General features: G+C 34.6%; 3 protein-coding genes across 5 annotated transcripts; all 3 read left to right on the forward strand.

Moving 5' to 3' along the window:
• The first annotated feature begins 175 nt into the window (after positions 1–175).
• On the forward strand, positions 176–10,720 carry Nca (neurocalcin homolog). 2 transcript variants are annotated; one of them, XM_064688827.1, is made up of 6 exons: positions 273–317; positions 2,661–2,760; positions 8,934–9,033; positions 9,326–9,444; positions 10,068–10,256; positions 10,418–10,720. In XM_064688827.1, exons 3-6 carry the CDS (start codon positions 8,964–8,966, stop codon positions 10,610–10,612), a joined length of 573 nt encoding a protein of 190 aa, XP_064544897.1. In that variant the 5' UTR covers positions 273–317; positions 2,661–2,760; positions 8,934–8,963; the 3' UTR covers positions 10,613–10,720. The 2 variants fall into 2 exon arrangements, with proteins under 2 accessions (XP_064544898.1, XP_064544897.1); XM_064688828.1 differs by lacking the exon at positions 2,661–2,760 and having other exon boundaries at positions 176–317.
• LOC135432929 (neuronal calcium sensor 2) lies at positions 182–7,270 on the forward strand. 2 transcript variants are annotated; one of them, XM_064688829.1, is made up of 6 exons: positions 276–317; positions 2,661–2,760; positions 4,944–5,072; positions 5,146–5,289; positions 6,060–6,188; positions 6,986–7,270. In XM_064688829.1, the coding sequence occupies exons 3-6, from the start codon at positions 4,962–4,964 to the stop codon at positions 7,160–7,162; spliced, it is 561 nt and encodes a 186-aa protein (XP_064544899.1). In that variant the 5' UTR covers positions 276–317; positions 2,661–2,760; positions 4,944–4,961; the 3' UTR covers positions 7,163–7,270. The 2 variants fall into 2 exon arrangements, with proteins under 2 accessions (XP_064544901.1, XP_064544899.1); XM_064688831.1 differs by lacking the exon at positions 2,661–2,760 and having other exon boundaries at positions 182–317.
• A 2,113-nt stretch (positions 10,721–12,833) lies between the features above and the next one.
• Positions 12,834–18,019, forward strand: SMC5 (structural maintenance of chromosomes 5). Its single transcript, XM_064688865.1, has 17 exons — positions 12,834–12,986; positions 13,472–13,844; positions 14,017–14,195; positions 14,266–14,512; positions 14,568–14,666; positions 14,725–15,012; positions 15,072–15,173; positions 15,241–15,449; positions 15,504–15,667; positions 15,830–15,956; positions 16,050–16,255; positions 16,311–16,528; positions 16,583–16,807; positions 16,874–17,098; positions 17,241–17,398; positions 17,675–17,792; positions 17,855–18,019. Exons 1-17 carry the CDS (start codon positions 12,913–12,915, stop codon positions 17,948–17,950), a joined length of 3,108 nt encoding a protein of 1,035 aa, XP_064544935.1. The 5' UTR covers positions 12,834–12,912; the 3' UTR covers positions 17,951–18,019.

Raw genomic sequence — 18,019 nt, forward strand, 5'->3', positions numbered from 1 at the left:
TGTCAAATTAAATGTAAATACATATGTATATTTTTTGTTAGTATTAGTCTTTGTATGTATAAATTATTTTTAATTATGTATATAAAAAATATGTTAATTCAATAATAAATGTTGTGAACGATATTATTAAAATATCGGTACACTCATTTGGATATCGATATATCGATACTTATCCAACATCCCTAAAAGCCACCCTAAAAATTATTGTATTGATTGTGTTTTGCTCAAGCTATTGTTTTGCCATTAAGTAAATTATATGTTAATCTGTTTACTTTAAGAGTGTATCGCAAATTTAGTTATAGTGTTAAATGTTACAGGTAGGAATTATACTTGACGTCTTATATTTTATGCTCGTATAAGTGTGTGCTCAAACATACATTTGTTTATTTGTACATTAAATGTATGTGTATATGTGTGAACATAAGTATGTATGTATATGTATACTGCATGCAGATATGCTTATGTCCGTGTCCCTAAATTCGCAGGTGTTTATTTATAAGTCATACACATATTGCCATGTACAAATAAATATCCCTAAATGTGCAAAAGAAAAGCTTGTTCCGGCATAACTAGCTTGTTATTATGTTTCACCTTCAATCACCTGCCGTGTTCGAGCTTTCCATTCTCAATTGTAATTATATTCCCCTAATTACCGACTCGTTAAATATAACAAATGGATCAGGGCATTTTGACCTTGGTATGCTCAATTAAACACTGTCCTTATTTCGAATATTGTTTTGAAAATAATTGTACTCAACTAAATTGTGTCAACAAAACGTACGGCTTGAAATATTGATTAATGTAAGCTATTCTAGAAATGCTTAATAACATAACTTTTCTGTTCAACGAATATTGGTTAACTAAATGTAATAATGTATATCACTTTGATTCATCGTGCGCGTAACAAGATAAGAAGATGCGCTGGTTATATGTTATATTGTTCAAATGTATAGTTCCCTTTCTACTACCTTTTAAGAAACGCGCAAAAGCGCTCTCATATAGCCTGTAAGGAGTAAACCTGTGATACTTGCATGTATATATGTATGTACATAGTTATATATTCTTGATCAGCATTTATTGTTGAGTCGGCGACGGGCACTGAACGCATGCAATTAGATTTACTTGGTCGTGTACATTTACCTAATACCTTCGGAGAATTCGCAATAATAAGTAGAGAAAGTCTCAAAGGAGAAATAGAGTGGGACCAAAACCGAGATGTTATAGTATTGTGCCCGAGTCTTCAGGACTTGCTCAACCTTCCTTATGAAGGAGAGCAGTGCTCTTGGTGAAGAAGCCATGATCTGAGCTGGGGAGACAAAGCATGCCCAGATGTTTCCTTTTATCCCATGAAATGGATAGACATTCACAGAGTATGTGCATAGCAAATTATACACTCTGCCAGGTACTCCAAATTTCAAATCTTTACCTCATAGGCTCTGGGATCCATGATTTTTTACAGACGGACGAACACACAGAAGAGAAGGGATATATCGATCCGGCTACTATTGCACTTCAAGTGTATATGCTTTGTATGGCCGAAGATTGGTATATCACATATTTTGCAAGGCCGATTCAAAAAATATTGGAGGTCGTAAAAACCGAACTGCCTAGGAGTAGAACGGTTCAACGACTTAAACATAATAACGTAAGATTTATATACCATTTTAAAGGATCGTGGTCTATATTGGTTGGGTTCGGTTGGAGATGTCTCCGTCAATACATTGCACTTTTCGCGACATTCAACTAATAATCACAGCTTGACTAAAATAAATTAGTGGTGTAGTCTATAGCGTCCGATATACTATGATTGATTGTTCTTGAGAACCTTGTGTGATTATTGTCCGATTTTTATGAAATATCTAGACTTTGTTAATGCTAAATGTGTGTGTATTCCAAAAAGCAAAGCTATATCTATGCGATTTTATTATTATTTGGAGGGAGTGCTTGGAGGCACCCAATAAATTTAATGTTCTTGATTTGAGTACTACAAATTAGAATATGAATGTCAAATTAAATGTTGAAACTTTTATAAACTGCGATATATGCTCAAAAACGTAATTATCATAACTTATGATCTACGAAAACTTGTATTCAAAATCGGGGTCTCTAGGTCTTCTTTTCTGAGCTCAACGTGATCATGCTGACGGACTTGGCTGGATCGACTCAGCTGGTCGTCCTGATACATAATTTATATATTTGCAGAAAACATTTTATATAAATTAGGAAAACCCGCTTCTTAATATATTTTTAACTTTATATATGTATGTGTAAACACAATAGTTTTGGCTTTCTAACACCTCGTTAGCAACTGACGCTTTATTGATTTCTTAAGATACAAAGCAGATGTGTTCTCTATGTTAAATATCAATTTCCGATCGATTTCTCATATATTTCCATATTCATTTGATTTTGCTCATTGGATACAAGTTGTTAAGTTCACTTTCATTCGCATTTTCAACGATTTTCGTTCAAATCCATTTGAGGGGTGTTTCACACATTTCCGTAAATTCATCCCTCTTTGGTGGAAATGGGAGTCAGGGACTAACAATTCGAATTTGAGCTTATAAAAACATCGATATTTGTGTGTGAAAATTAAAATAATCAGGGTTTTCTGTTGATTTTATTAACTCTTTTTTTTTTATTCTTAAACCATTTTTTAGTAAAGAAATGTGGCTAGATGGAACGCTGGTATGAATCATTCCCTGATATATTCCGTTAACCAAATTGCTAAAAAAATAATGTATAAGCCGGAACAGACCTGTAAGTAAATTTGTTGGCATAATATCAAAATAATTACACGATTTAGCGAAGCAGAAAACCACAGTTAAAAATCAAGCTAAAATGATTGATTAATTTCCAAGGATAAATTGAAACATGACACTTATTATGAAAGAAATTGATGGTAAAAATTATCAACAGTCGTCATTATCGACTACTTATTTATTGAAAAAGGAATTTTTTAAAGAAAAAATCAGGATCTTAAAGGAGTATTGTAAAATTTTAAGCTCAAAGAAAGGCTTTGCCGATCCAATAATGTATACATATAATATTTTTGATCATCATCATCAGGCGTCCGTCCGTTCATACGTAAAAACACATTGGTCTTACAGACTGTAAGAGCTAAAGACCTGTAATTTAAAAACTGGGACCTTTAGGTGTACAGAAAGATTGGATTTATTTAAAATCATCAATAATTCGTGGAGTTTCCCTGAAATCGTGGAGCTTGTGGTATCTCTAAGTCCGGCAATCCCGACTCTTAATTTTTTTTAATTTTACCCAATTGTATTTTTTGAATCCATTATATTGACTGCTCTTCGGAAGTCTTCATGATACTTATAAATATATATTTGGCACATGTGCACGGTTTGATATTGATAATTTTTAATGTTGATATCACAGCTGCCATCCGATCCAAACCCGATCCGTCTTGAACCCATTTTTAATCGAACCCAAAGCGTAATCGAACAGTTAAAGTTTTGGCCGGAAAGCTAAATCGCACCGCAATCGATTAAAATCATTATTGAAATTATGATTGTTGACCATATATCGGAGCTTGTAAGAGCTAGAGACACCTAATTTGGTATATATGTGTTCGTATAGTGTACACAGATCTGGATACGTGCCCAGTATTTCTGATTTTTTGAATGTATGTGTTGAAGGGAACCTAGTCGGACACTACCGACCAGATCTTGATCCATAGTTACAAATTAATATGCGAATTTTTCTGCTCGATTTTGGTTAAGTGGGTGGTTTTTTTTTGCCGAGCTCACAAATTTAGATGTTAAACTTGAAGAAAGCAATTAGAATAAATAAGATTACTAAAACAACTCTAACTTGCATATCTTAAAGCTTTCGTGCTGTCATTTTCCTAGAACTTAATATTATCTTTTCTCGCATCGAATTGTTTATCGTGCATACTGTAGCATCAGCTAGTTATTTAACTATGCCCTGAATTAAATACTTAATGTAAGTGTCGTCTTCAGTCCCAGAAATCTTAATTTTAATCTTCTTCAAACGTAAATTTTCTTGATTTGAGCAGAAATGTATTTAAATCAAATGTCGACTTGATTAAATAGCAAACACGGCTCTTTTCGGGATGTTTGGATTGTGCAAGGCTTGCGATTCGTTGCCAACGCAACAGTAAAAAAAATAATTTATTCTTTCCTCGATTAATTGTGTGTGTCCTCCTCCGCCCGCGCAGGAAAATACCCTGACCCCATTGGAGAAGGGTAAAAATAGTATAATAGGTAATATTTTCTAAAAGTCAGCATTGAATTTTGAAACCTACAAAAATATAATCTTACATCCCTACTAAAAGCAGATATAATAATGAAATAATTTTGGTTGAGACTTGCACAATAAAAGTCAATTCCTTAAAAATATATCACGATATTTTCGAAGAGTCGAATACTTTTTGACCTCCAATCTATCTAGTTGAATTATTATAAAATTTGCATATTATTTTAGTATGTGTATTGCAAGAATACTAGATAAATAATATTATTAACAAAAACAAAGTATTGGGCATTGAAAACATGTTGAATTAAAATTTTAGGTTGGCAACCCTAGAGACGGGAACAGCAAGTTATTACTGTGTACAGAAAATAAAAATTGGTAACTCAATAATCAGGCTGTATACAGATAATTTTTGCGCATGCGCATAAGTCAATATGTTTTAGTCCTTCGGTTCACTTAGCGTTAACAACTTACTGGGTAATAGTTTAATAAAAAGTTTTCTAAAGCACTCGCAGTAGAAATGCAATGTAAATACCATATAAAAATTGAATACATATCGTAAACGCAATGCAATATTATTAACATATATTAATATTGATTGAACGTTTAACCACATACTATAAAATACTGAGAAAAACGCGTAATAGAGATAACGAGTTGAATCATATTGACAAATTAAAACCAAATTTATATCAAATTGTTAAAAGTGAAAATCGACATATTCAATGGGGTGCTTAAGTAGTAAAGATCGCCTAACAAAAGAAGATATGGAGTTTTTGAAAACCCACACCCGTTACGATGAAGCCACTATAAAAGAATGGTACAAAGGATTTAAGGTGAGTTTTGCACAGCCCTTAATATTGGACAAATTAATTTATAAAAGTATATGCATTGTTACCTTTCGTGTAGCAAGATTGTCCCAACGGCCGTTTGACTCCAGCTAAATTCGTTGACATGTATAAAATGTTTTTCCCATCTGGAAATGCGGAAGAGTTCTGTGACCATGTTTTTCGTACATTCGATATGGATAAAAATGGCTACATTGACTTTAAGGTAATTACTTGAATAACAGCATTTGCTTTGTGAAATAATTGCTTTATAAGTATTCGTTTTTTCTTTCCTTTTTTTTTTATAATTACAATTTCCTTACAAATATTACTTTTTTTTTTGTACAACTGAAATTATCTGACATTAATCAACAAGAAAAAGATATATTTATATGAATTTTTGTTAAAATACTTAATTAACCTATAAAATAATTAGAAAATATTCAGTTTTATCCCGATAGCCATATGGAAAATGCACCATTTTTTCCCTAAGGTGTGTTACCTGTTACACGGAAGTACTATAATTTGGGCTTAAGCAATACAACCATGTTTTGCCAGTATACAAGTATTTGTGAATGCAATCGAGAGACATTTTTGCTAGAAGCAAACACATAGTTGAAATTTACAACGCAATTTGGCCAGATGTTTTATTAAGTAGACATATTCAAGATCCGTGTCCGCACCGAGACATATATAATGGAATTTTTAGTCTCTTAATATGTCCATTAATCTCCATTTATTCCTTAATGCTATGGGATATACCCTCTTTTAGTTGCTTTTTTATTAAAAAATAATAAAAGTTATTTAAGTAATGGCTACTAAAAATATCCATTGACAATGATAAACTCTGGTATATTTTTTGAAAGGTAATTTGAATACTTTGCGAGAAAAACCGATAAATAATTAATTCTTTATTTTGCCTAGTTTTTACTTTTGCATTGCACGCTTTTAAAAGAATTTTACTTCAATACCATTTTTTATCACTTTCTTTTGCAGGAATTTTTACTCGCAATAGATGTTACTTCTAGCGGCACTCCAGAAGAAAAATTAAAATGGGCATTTAGAATGTATGATGTCGATGGAAATGGTGTTATTGACATTCAAGAAATGACAAAAATTGTTCAGGTACATCACAAACATTACAAAAATACTTAAATATGATTTTCTTTAAAACATGCGAAACGAATGGGGTTGAAAAAATGGAAACACTAGATTGAGGGATATTTGAGTAAAATGGGTAAGGGGCCAAAGGAGAAATCTCCGCACTAAACTCACTCCCACCAAGTATTAGTTCGCAGGGATGGGTAGACTATTTTAGGCAGTCTCCATTCTTCACGTCTGCTTTTCCCATCTTCTGAGATCTCCCTGGATGCCCATATTTCTTCTGTTTTTCTGTTCTGAAAATTGGTAGACTATGAAGACATGTCAAGTAATAAACTGCGTTAGGTAAACGGTCATTTCTCCCTTCTTCCTGTCTTTCCTGATGAGTTCCAAATGATGCTGCTCCCTCCGATCTTTGGAGAACCCATTAAAACAGCATCGGTATATTTTTTCAATCTCCGTGGCTACTAGCCGCATGCCCACCAATACTGTGGCTGCCCCGTCCGACACCGTCCGGAATCTAGAAATAGCGCGGAGTATTGCTGACTTACAACTAACTACTTAGTTTCTACTAATGCTGGCTTACTAATACTAATGCCCATATCCATACAATAGTATGGAGGTTACAACTCTTGCGAGATGTAGACTGCTAGCTGTCCTAGGTACTCCTATGTTAGATAGCATCTGCGGCCAGGAGCATATTTGAGCTCGAAAATGTTTGGGTTTGGCTAAATATCTTACAAAAATGTTCACACAATAACTGTACTTGCATTGTTTTAATCGTAATCAATTGTTTTGATTTTGATATAACATTTTTTCAGGCAATCTATGACATGCTAGGAGCATGCTCATCAAATCGTCCCGCTGATTCTGCAGAGGAGCGTGCAAAAAATATATTTGCTAAAATGGATGAAAATAACGACGGTCAATTAACTCAAGATGAATTTTTGAAAGGATGTTTGCAGGATGAAGAGTTGTCTAAAATGCTGGCCCCTTAAATATTTATATCCCATAATATGTGTGTATTTGATGAAATCAGTAATGAAATGTATAAATATTTAATTTATATTTCTTATACTAAAATTATATAAAAATATTGAATATCAGGTAACTTGTTTCAATACATATTTTACAATTTAAGCCGCGACTGGAACGAATATGTTGATTCAGTTCCAGCACTGAAAAAATCTGCTATAACTATCTATAAGTCGAGTATAGTGCGATTACTTATGAGAAGTGAAAAAGTTGTTAACAACGAGGTTCCAGTACAATAAGGTCTTTTGCGTTTATATTTTATGCCTTGGATATTGTATGTAAAATATTATTATATTTACGGCTAAAGCAAGGCATTCAAATATATCCGAGAGCAGTTACACATTATTAATGGTATTTTTAAAATTTGACGGAAAAGTGAAGGGGAGTTAATCATACTTTTCTTTCAATTTGATCGATAAATATTGGTTTTGAAGAAAAGTTTCTCAGGCATAAACCGAAGACTATAAAAGTTAAAAAAGCTCAATTTGGTAGGAAGGTTTTCGTAAAGTAAATATGAATAAGAATATTTGAATATTTACTATACCCTGTCTTATATTTTTAATTAGTTTCTCTGATGCGGGTGCTTTGGGTTATTGACTAGCATTGGTTTCGCAAGGCGAAAACTAAAACTCACTGAAGTGTATATTGTTGTTGTGAGCCTTGCTCTTGGGCTGGCATTGACCAGGTTGTCTAAGAAGGCACCAGAGGCAGTGGCCTAAGCCCAAGTTCCATTTAGTTGAAGACAACGTTTTTTTTTCAGTTGCAAATATCGTAATAAGGACCTAGGCTTGTGAACTGCGACTATTATCCGTCAGAGTAACTCCTGGAAGCCTTGGACCCTGTCCAAACATATATCTGCTTCGTATCAGCGAAGCGCGATATCATTTTGTTCATTACCCAAAATCAGTAAGGGCAGTTGTGTAGTCGGTGCTAAAGGGGACTTGCTGAATTCATTGTGTTTACTTTAAAGAAAAAACCTCTTTAAAGTCACATATGAAACTAGAGCTGTTATCAGTAGTTAATAACTCGGATAACTCAAATTTTACTTTTTAAATTTACTTATTTAGTATTTGAAATTTGAAAGAATCATTTAAAAATTTAATATTCCCAGGTAGGGACTAACAATTTAATACATTAGATATTGGTAAAATAACTTACTAACACGGAGTCCTGATCGTTGTGCTAAAGTCAAGACCAGTACGAAACTCGAGATAAGCTTCTTGCAAGATGGTTTGGTTTCGGTGATAATTTGATATTCTACTTAGTCTTTTGTTGTGATTTCTTGTCTTTCATGTGTGGAATATTCATCCCTATATGAATTCTCTCACACCATGGTGTCCCAGGGATAGTTCGCGAGATCGTAGATTGTGCCCGCTGTACTATGTAGCTACTGCTGGCACTCCCCTTAGCTGGGAGCAGTAGATCTAAATTGGTTTTAGAGTAGAGCTATAAAGGACCTTATAGACCAAACCAAGGGGTTAGCGAGCGTTATAAAGACTTGTCTTTGAGTTTTATGACTTCAATGTGCTTTGCCAAGTAAGTCGAATGTGAACATCATTTGTTTTCCTTTGGGGAAAATTACATATTACATGTATACGCCTATTATACTTTTTATTCGCTGACCTTTTCTGACATAAAACATAAAATTTGTTATGTACCTGTGAAAGTTTACTGAATTATATTTATTGATTTTAAATGAAGCTTTAATAATAATACTTACTTTTATATTTCAAGAAACCACTATAATGAAATCAGCTTCAAAAAATGGGAAAACAAAATAGTAAACTCAAGCCTGAAGTTTTGGAAGATCTAAAACAAAATACAGAATTCACAGGTAAATTGATGAATATCTATTTATTTCAAGAAATAATATTAAATGGTCATTAAAAGATAATAAGATAAATAAGTCCAGGTAATCCAGTTACCCACGTTTTTGGTATATGTCTGGAGCATATTGATTTTTCATTGTTTTTAAGCGAAATTATATTTTGCTGTGATATTTTGCCGATCTCGTAAATGCGCGCTAAATTTTAACTATCACCACTTTATTACCATTCCATACTAACAAAAAATGGAGTTTACATTTCTAAAAATTAATAATATACTGTTTCTTTTATAATTTTCAGATGCTGAAATTCAAGAATGGTATAAAGGTTTTTTGAAAGATTGCCCTAGTGGTCATTTGTCGGTAGAAGAATTTAAAAAGATTTATGGAAACTTTTTTCCATATGGCGATGCAAGTAAGGTATATTGACCTTTTTATCTAGTGCCTTTTATTCCATTAATGAATTTACACAGCTCATACACTTAAATCTTTTATTTCAAAAAGTGATGAACATATAGGAGGTGGGTAGTGCTACCAATTGATTATGAGTCCTACATGCCTATTTATTAACAAAACAAGAATGAAGAGTTTTATTTGTGGCTTCAGAAAAAGGCGGAACTATGCCAATTTTAACCAGGATAACTTTTATTAAGATAGATATTTGAGGGATATTGCTACACATAATTCATGGGATTAAATGTGGCAATATTGTAACGCCCTATGCAGGGGTATAGTCTCATGGTAGTCCGATTAAGGTATAAACGTGATAGACTAAGACTTGTGTCCGATAAACTGTCAAAATGTTTCAACCGTAGGAGGTCGGAGCTCGGCAAAGTTTCAAACGCACCTAACTTTAGAATCTGATGTGTAGCCTGATACACCCTACTCCTAAACATCTGGTGTTTAATTTTGACACAAGCACAGACAGACACAAATGGTATTATTTTTGTACGTTAGGCGTTAATTCGTTTACAATTTTTTTTTATAAGTTTTTGATACCCTCCGCAAAGTGTAAGAACATTTTTAACAAAAATTATATTTAGTTTGCAGAGCATGTTTTTAGAACATTCGACTCAAATGGCGATGGAACTATTGACTTTAGGGAATTTTTATGCGCATTAAGTGTAACATCTCGTGGAAAACTGGAGCAAAAATTGAAATGGGCATTTTCAATGTACGACTTAGATGGAAATGGATACATATCGCGGCAGGAAATGCTGGAAATTGTTACGGTAAATAATATAAGTATTAAATACATCTTCGTTTATTTGATCAGTGCCTCTCTTATTTTAAAACGACATCAATATTGTATAGTCAGTAGAATATCAAATCTCGGACATCCCAATTAGAAGTCTTTTTATAAACTCAATATTATATACGTCCATTTTTTCAGGCAATATATAAAATGGTTGGATCGGTCATGAAAATGCCCGAAGATGAGAGCACACCCGAGAAAAGGACGGATAAAATTTTTCGTCAAATGGATAGAAACAAAGACGGTAAATTAAGCCTGGATGAATTTATAGAGGGAGCAAAAAGTGATCCTTCAATAGTGCGGCTTTTACAGTGTGATCCGCAAGCACATTAGCTTAAAATTGATAAAACACAAGCAATAAACATTCAAACGTGAATTCATTAAATATTGTTTTGCATAAATAATGTATTTTAAGCAAATATAAAACAAATCAAATCTTAACACTTCCTATTCTAAAATTTACCGGTTTTGGTTCGAGTGAGGATGGATTACACTTTTTAGTCTCATCACGCAAGTTTGCCAAATAAAATTTCTTTGTGCCAGAGTCGTCGCCGTACGGACTAATTGTATTGATCCGTTCAGTTGAAATCTTTCTAGTTGGTGTCGTTGTTAAGGGCAATAACAAAAACTAGATCTTCCGGAGCAAATGGGAATTGGTGGAAAATAGGCTGCAAGACTGATTCCTGGCAGAACACGAGGAAAAGGGAGGCCTACCACCTTAATCCTCAGATACGAAAAGGAAGCAGCGTAGGATGAAGGTTGCCTGAGATGCCAAGCGTTCAGCAAAGGAGCGGTTGTCCCATTGGGAGAGTTATAGCCGGGAGTCAAGCTGGAAGCCTTGCCGAGCACAAGTCTGGGTTTTTGGGCAAGCCTGAGAATCCAAAGTGGATTGTTAGGCTCTTCCAGGTGTGCGACCCACCCCTGAATACAGATGTCTGCCATGTGGCGGAGGTGGAAGACGAGAGTGGGCTTTCAAGCCAAGTCATATTCATCTTAAATGAGGAATTTGCTGAGGCTCCTGCCAGGTCGGGCGGTACTGCCAAATATAATTATAAGACCGTAGCCATTCGGGCGTACCGCTTCGATTCTGTATCTGGCGATAACCTCGAAGTTAGACAAAGGGTTTGCCGGACCTTGTCATAGCGGTGATATTCATGCTGGATCTAACCCATGACTAGTTCAACCATACAGTGGTAGAGGCTTATTATAAAGATTTCTCTAAGACTATCAAATTAACGTTCACCACTGAAAGGCAGCGCCAAATACTTGTGTATACGGCGGCAAAGGATATCCACCAAGGACATCCAGGACGCCTAGCTGGACAGCATCTTGTAGATAAGCAGGAGTGTTTTCAGGGGAAACCCAGCAGTAGGAGAGCTAGGCGATATGAACGATCCGCCAGTGACCCCAGAGCGTATCCTTGGGTAATGTTAGTTAAGAGCTCGAGGATCTAGAGAATGATCGAAACAAGCCACCAGAGCGATCCACCAAAGACATCCAGGACGCCTAGCAGGACAGCATCTTGTAGATAAGCAGGAGTGTTTTCAGGGCGAACCCAGCTGTAGGAGAGAGCTCGGCGATATGAACGATCGGCCAGTGACCCCAGAGCGTATCCTTGGGTATTGTTAGTAATGTTAGCACGACTCGCTTCATCGGAATGCACGAGTCCAGGACTCGAAATAGCCATAGCATTCAGATTACGACATCAATGTGTCGGGAAAAGATAATCGGCGTCTGCGGGAGTCAAGACGAGCAGACAACAGGCGAGGACTAAACTCACGGCCACAGTGCAGATCGGTGCGACTAGAAGGTTTGTCAACAAGGAATTTGCGCCCACGCTAGGCGACGGCCGAGTCAAGACAGCCCACAGACAGGTGCGAAAATTGGCTGACGCTTACAGCAACGTTAAGCCAAAGAACAATCGCCACAATGAATGCATAGGAGAATGGTTGTCAAGTGCAGGGAACAATTAGAGGGTGTGGTGAGTATATCATCGTTTAAATTTATATTTTTATGTGACTATAAAATCAAACAGCCAGACAAAATTGTTCCGCGTGGCATTCCGGACATTCCTATTTTCGTAGAACATTCCAAAAGCAATAATCTATAGAACTGTCTAGCTTTAAAATGGTGTAATTTCACCGTCTTTCCATTTTTAAGAACAAGCATGAGGAATTATATAAAATTATTAGGTTTTTTCGAATTTTAAAGTTAAAAAATACCGAACTTAAAATCATATTTTCTTAATTAAAAACAATATTGTTGCAAATCCACTAAACGTCGGTGACGAGCTTCTCGAGAAATGATGAAAAATGCAGACCCCTGAAGTAAAGCTAAAAATAAATATCAGATTTTAAATATTAAAAAATCTCAATATAGAAAAATGTTTAATTCTGTTTTTAATCAGAATAAAGTTAATATTTAAACCTATTTCAATTAATTTGAGTATAGCAACAAGAAATACCAAAGAGTCCAGTGCCAATTCCATTATTTCAAAATCGCCACTATCTTGACTGTGTTGGTTCTTTGTATTTGTAAATGTACCGCGTATTTGAACCATACGACATTTGTTTACCATTAATAAAGAAGCTAAGAATTTATGTTTATGTATTGTTAATTATTCTAATGGCATCATGGAAAGCTCCAGCCCACTTAAGCCAACACAAAGGATTGGAAGAATTCAATCAGTGTATTGCAAAGACTTTGTGTAAGTAAGAATTGGGCGTACAAGTTATTCTGCCAGTTTGTTTAGAACGCCTTGTATATTGATATGTGTCCACATAATGTGTGAAAGTGGATGTTTATCCATAAATGCAATTAGATTTGTGTAAACAATTTAGTGAATATGATTGCGACTCAGAACTCGCAGGCGCATCTGCACATACTTCCGTAAGCATGTATTTTAATACGCTTGGGGCAACAGCTGATGCATTGTTGCATGAAACGCCGGGCCAATCAATGCAGAAGCACTATTTTGTCCGTGCCCTGCAAATTCCCTTGCACAATATTGCTTATACACATATACACATACATACATATGTGACAATACGCACATACGCACGGTTTAATCAAAAAAGAACAGCTATCTTGGGCACGCAGTAGACAATTAGCATGGCTTGCGGCTTTGCAGACGCGCGAAGCGCACAGAACCTTTTTCTATATAAAAACTCAATATATATATTTATATTCCAGCTCATATTCGGAAATTACATACTACCCGAAAGAATACCTAAACGTTTTAACGGGACCAAATGGAACGGGCAAGTCAACAATTGTATCGGCCATTATATTGGGACTGGGCGGTGATCCACAGTTGCTGGATCGCTCCTCTAGTATCTCTGATTATATTAAAAGCAGTAAGAGCTCTGCGACAATTATAATCACAATTTATGGAAAACAAAAGGACTCTGTAGAAGCTTTCAAGCGTACGATAAATCACAATGGAGAATCTCGATATTTTGTTAATTCTAAGGAGTTGTCAAAGTCCAAATATCTGGCTATTATTGCAACTTATAATATTCAAGTCAGCAATTTGTGCCAGTTTTTGCCACAGGATCGTGTCCAGGTATGAATTCTTTTTCATTCAATATCTGTACACATTATATTAGTATCCCACAATAGGGAAAGTCCATAGCTCTTAGAATTCTAGTTTATTTTTATTAGTATATTTTCCATCTTTACATTTTAAGGACTAAGTCCATGGTACAGTTATATGCAAACAATTTTTACAATTTTAGGACTTTTCCAAAATGAATCCGCAAGAGCTTTTAGTCAACACCATGTCCTCTGTTTGCGACAATCAGTTGATAAAGAACTTTATCGATCTGAAAAATATGCGAATAAAACAGTTAAGCGCTCATGCAGACCGAGAAAGGGAGCACGATAAACTTCTAAAGGAACAAAAACGATTGGAGCAGTAAGTTCTTTTTTCCTGAATATACATATGTACATACTACTTTGTAAATATTGAAAAAACTTCATTACAGGTTACAGATTTCGGTAGATCAATACCAGGAACGCCAGGAAGTATTACAGAAGTTAAACGTTTATAAGGCGAAAAAATTATGGGCTGAAGTAACAATAGCTGAAGAAAAGATCGATGGTTATAAAAGTGAATTGGATAAAGCGAAAGAAAATTGTCAAAGTCTGAAGAACGCGTATGAACTGGAAAAGCGATCACAAGAAGGAATTTCGAGAAAGAATGCAGAACTTAAGGAAAAAACAATTGAACAAGTATGTTTAAAAAAGTCTACCTTTGTAAATTTTAAAACTATTTAATTCCATTCAGAGTCGGCGAATAAATCAAGCCATGGTTACAAAAAGAGAACTGGCTTCCCAGTTAGAAGCCATAAAAAACAAAATTAATGAAAGTAAATGCGATTTAGAGGTAGGTTTATTTTATTATGTTTATTGCTATGTAATTAATATTATTATGTGTATTACAGAGAAATATACAGCTGTCGGCCAAAAGTATTAGCGAGGTGGATAAAATAAAGTATTTAGTGGAAACTAAACGGCACGAGTTGCAGCAATTCAACAATGAAAAATCTGAGGTGTTAAATGAATTGGAGATACAGAAGAAAAAGATACAAAAAACTCGTGAGACGACGATGAACCAGTATAATAAGCGAAGAGAACTTGAAACCATGCTGAACGATGAAAAAATTCCCGAAATTACAGCTCTATGTCACAAGATAGAGCGATTGCAAAACATCAAAGCACAAAAGATAGAAGTAGGTAAATAAAGCAACTTACATTTTATATTCTTACCTTATTCTAAACCACTTTTCAGGAGCTGCGTCTTCGTAATCCGAACTTAGTCAAAGCTATGAATTGGGTAGCTCAAAATAAACATAAATATAAGTGTAATATTTATGATCCAATGGTATTTGAGGTATTCATTAGTAGAGTTATTTATTGTTAATCGCAACTCCAACTACGATAATACTCTTTTGTTTCAGTTGAGCATAAAAAGTGAGGAAGGAGCCATGTATTTAGAAAACGTTGTCAGGCAGCGCGACTTATATGCCTTTGCATGTGAGGACAAAGGTGACATGTCTGATCTCATTAACGAACTATGCGTAAAGCAAAAGCTATCCGTAAATGTTATGTACTGCGCCCCAGCAGACGTGTGCATGTTTACGCCAACTGTTCCAATTTCAGAAATTACGTAAGCATTATTTGCCGACAAATATTAATTTTGTAGTAATCACTTTAATGACAGGCAAATGGGATTCGATGCGTATCTTGTTGATCTGGTCTCAGGGCCGATACCACTAATAAACAAGCTTTGTGGAAGCTATCAAATTCATAATATTCCCATTGGCAAAGATGAAGTTAGTAATTTTACAGCGTGTGTTCCCAAATCAATTCGAATATATTTTGGAGGTAAGTAATGGATGACCATAAATTAATAAATTTATATTGGGCACAGATAATATGCATAGAGAATTAAACACATATTAAATGTAACACATATTCCCAGAGGAAAGGGAAATCTTAGTCAGTTAGTTAGTTTAAACTCATTTTTATTTTATTTATTTTTGTTAGGCACTAAAAAGTTTACTGTGACGACATCACGATACCGATCTGATCTTATACTTACCGAGAGCACAATTCGAAGAAAAAACCAGCTAATTAGTATTGATTCTAAACAATTGAAATCTCTAAAAGAAAGGCGAGTAACAATAATCTTTATTTGATTTTTTATTATATTTTACACGAATACTAATTATATTATTATGAAATGTTCAACATAAAACTATTACAGGCACACCAAATCCATATATGAAAAGGATCAAATTAGAAATAATTTAAGAGAGATCGATAATGAATTCGACCGCCTGCAAATAGTTCTTCGCCAGGAGGGAGACACGAAAAGAAAAATTGAACAGAAATTGGCGCACTATAGTAATTTGGAGGATGAAGTGAAAAAGCTACAGTTAAAAATCGACACAATCAATAAGTCATTCACTTGTATGTAAATCAAATTCATTGTTTTTCGAGTTTTTAATGCATTTCTTAATTTTAGCTACGGATACCCTGAAAGATACATTTCAAAAGGCCATGCTTTCGGATTTGAGAAAAATATTCGAAATCGAGAAAAAATTGGTAAAGATTCTAGAGTGCACAGACAAATTACTGCAGATAAAAAAATTGAACCAAACATTAGAAAGTGCACATAACCAGCAATATGAATCCCAAGTTAATACGCTCAAGGAGAGTGAAGATCAATTTAAGAACGCTTCCGTAAGTTCAATTTAAAAGGACAGTTCGTAATGCCTAACGTATTTACATTTGCAGACTACAGTCGACAAGCTAGCGGCATCACTGCAAGTCAAAGTTAAAGATATTGCATCAAAAAAAGTGGAAGTGCAGCGCCTATGCAATGGACAACTGCCCATTAGTAACGATTTTCCATTTAAAAACGATTTTGAACAGTTGTCAAACCTTAATGTGGAACAAATTTACGAAGCCATAGTCGAGTTTCAGGCTAGATTAGAGTGCATGAAGAATTTAAATTCTGAGGTAATATTGATTTTGAAAATTTGTACTTAACTTAAGAAAGACTTTAATCATTTTCCATTATTACAGGCAATTGCGGATTTTCGTCAACGCCAAAACGAGGTGGAACAATTAAAGAAACTCATCGAAGGCAAGTCAAATGACGAAAAAAATGTAGAAGCTGAAATATCAATCTTATACAACAAGTGGGAGCCACAACTCACCGCATTAATTGAGACAATAAACAAAAAGTTCAGCGAATTCATGGACTCAATAGCATATGTTGGGGAAGTTGTTTTGTCGAGAAATGATAAGGTATGAAATTAAACCGAACACAATAACATAAGTATTAAGTGTGCATTTTACGATGTATCCGAATGCGTAGGCAGTTCCTTTTAATAATTGTATATCATTTATATATACAGTAATTTATATATGTATCTATATACTTTTTCAGAACGATTTTGATTCGTATGGCATACAGATCATGGTGCAGTATAGAAAGGATGCAAAACTGCAGACTCTGGATAAATATGTTCAATCCGGTGGAGAACGTGCCGTGGCCATTGCAATCTATTCTTTGTCATTGCAGCACGTTACACATGTGCCATTCAGGTAAACAACTAACTACACAACATATTTCGCTTATGTTTGATAAGAAAATTATTGACGGGAGATTTTAATTTTAACTTTTGATGAGTAGTTCCTATGTGTAGTATACATAGTAATCCTTTCAAGCCGACTTCGAAATACCAGGCATAGTGTTATCCTTTTAATTCATGATTACCACCGTTTTCCACTGCCTTCAAACGAATTGCTTTCATTAAAATCTATATTTGTAGTTTTAGTTTCTCAAAGCTTTGACCAGCTTTTAATACTTGTGTTTTGCAGATGCGTTGATGAGATTAATCAAGGCATGGACGCTAAAAACGAACGCCACATTTTTAATTTACTTTTAAAAGAAGCCACTAAGGAGGGCTCTGCACAATATCTTTTTGTAACGCCCAAGGTAAGTGATATTTAATAAGAGTTTACGTCTTGACGCTGTCACATTTATCCCATGTTTCTCAGCTGCTTCGTGATTTGAGCTACAACAACCGCTTATGCGTTTCGGTTGTTCATAACTCTGCGTCTATCAAACCTGATGTCAATTTTCCACTGAACTAGGTGTTTCAATTAAGTATATTAAATTATTTCAATAAAATTTTGTTTAATGTATAAACCTGCAACATAAAA

This window comes from Drosophila montana, unplaced genomic scaffold (genome assembly GCF_035044405.1).
Source record: "Drosophila montana isolate Dmon_TW-CO22-7 unplaced genomic scaffold, ASM3504440v1 contig_3216_1, whole genome shotgun sequence".
Classification (NCBI taxonomy): Eukaryota; Metazoa; Arthropoda; class Insecta; order Diptera; family Drosophilidae; genus Drosophila; species Drosophila montana.

Excerpts from the sequence above, each read along its gene's own strand:
- LOC135432929 (XM_064688831.1), top strand. The coding sequence starts at position 4,962 with ATGGGGTGCTTAAGTAGTAAAGATCGCCTAACAAAAGAAGATATGGAG. Across the intron at positions 5,290-6,059 it reads ATGGCTACATTGACTTTAAG|GAATTTTTACTCGCAATAGA; the intron begins GTAATTACTTGA and ends TTTCTTTTGCAG. Across the intron at positions 6,189-6,985 it reads AAATGACAAAAATTGTTCAG|GCAATCTATGACATGCTAGG; the intron begins GTACATCACAAA and ends ACATTTTTTCAG.
- Nca (XM_064688828.1), top strand. The coding sequence starts at position 8,964 with ATGGGAAAACAAAATAGTAAACTCAAGCCTGAAGTTTTGGAAGATCTA. Across the intron at positions 9,445-10,067 it reads CATATGGCGATGCAAGTAAG|TTTGCAGAGCATGTTTTTAG; the intron begins GTATATTGACCT and ends AATTATATTTAG. Across the intron at positions 10,257-10,417 it reads AAATGCTGGAAATTGTTACG|GCAATATATAAAATGGTTGG; the intron begins GTAAATAATATA and ends CCATTTTTTCAG.
- SMC5 (XM_064688865.1), top strand. The coding sequence starts at position 12,913 with ATGGAAAGCTCCAGCCCACTTAAGCCAACACAAAGGATTGGAAGAATT. Across the intron at positions 15,668-15,829 it reads AATTCGAATATATTTTGGAG|GCACTAAAAAGTTTACTGTG; the intron begins GTAAGTAATGGA and ends TATTTTTGTTAG. Across the intron at positions 16,529-16,582 it reads ATCAATTTAAGAACGCTTCC|ACTACAGTCGACAAGCTAGC; the intron begins GTAAGTTCAATT and ends TTACATTTGCAG.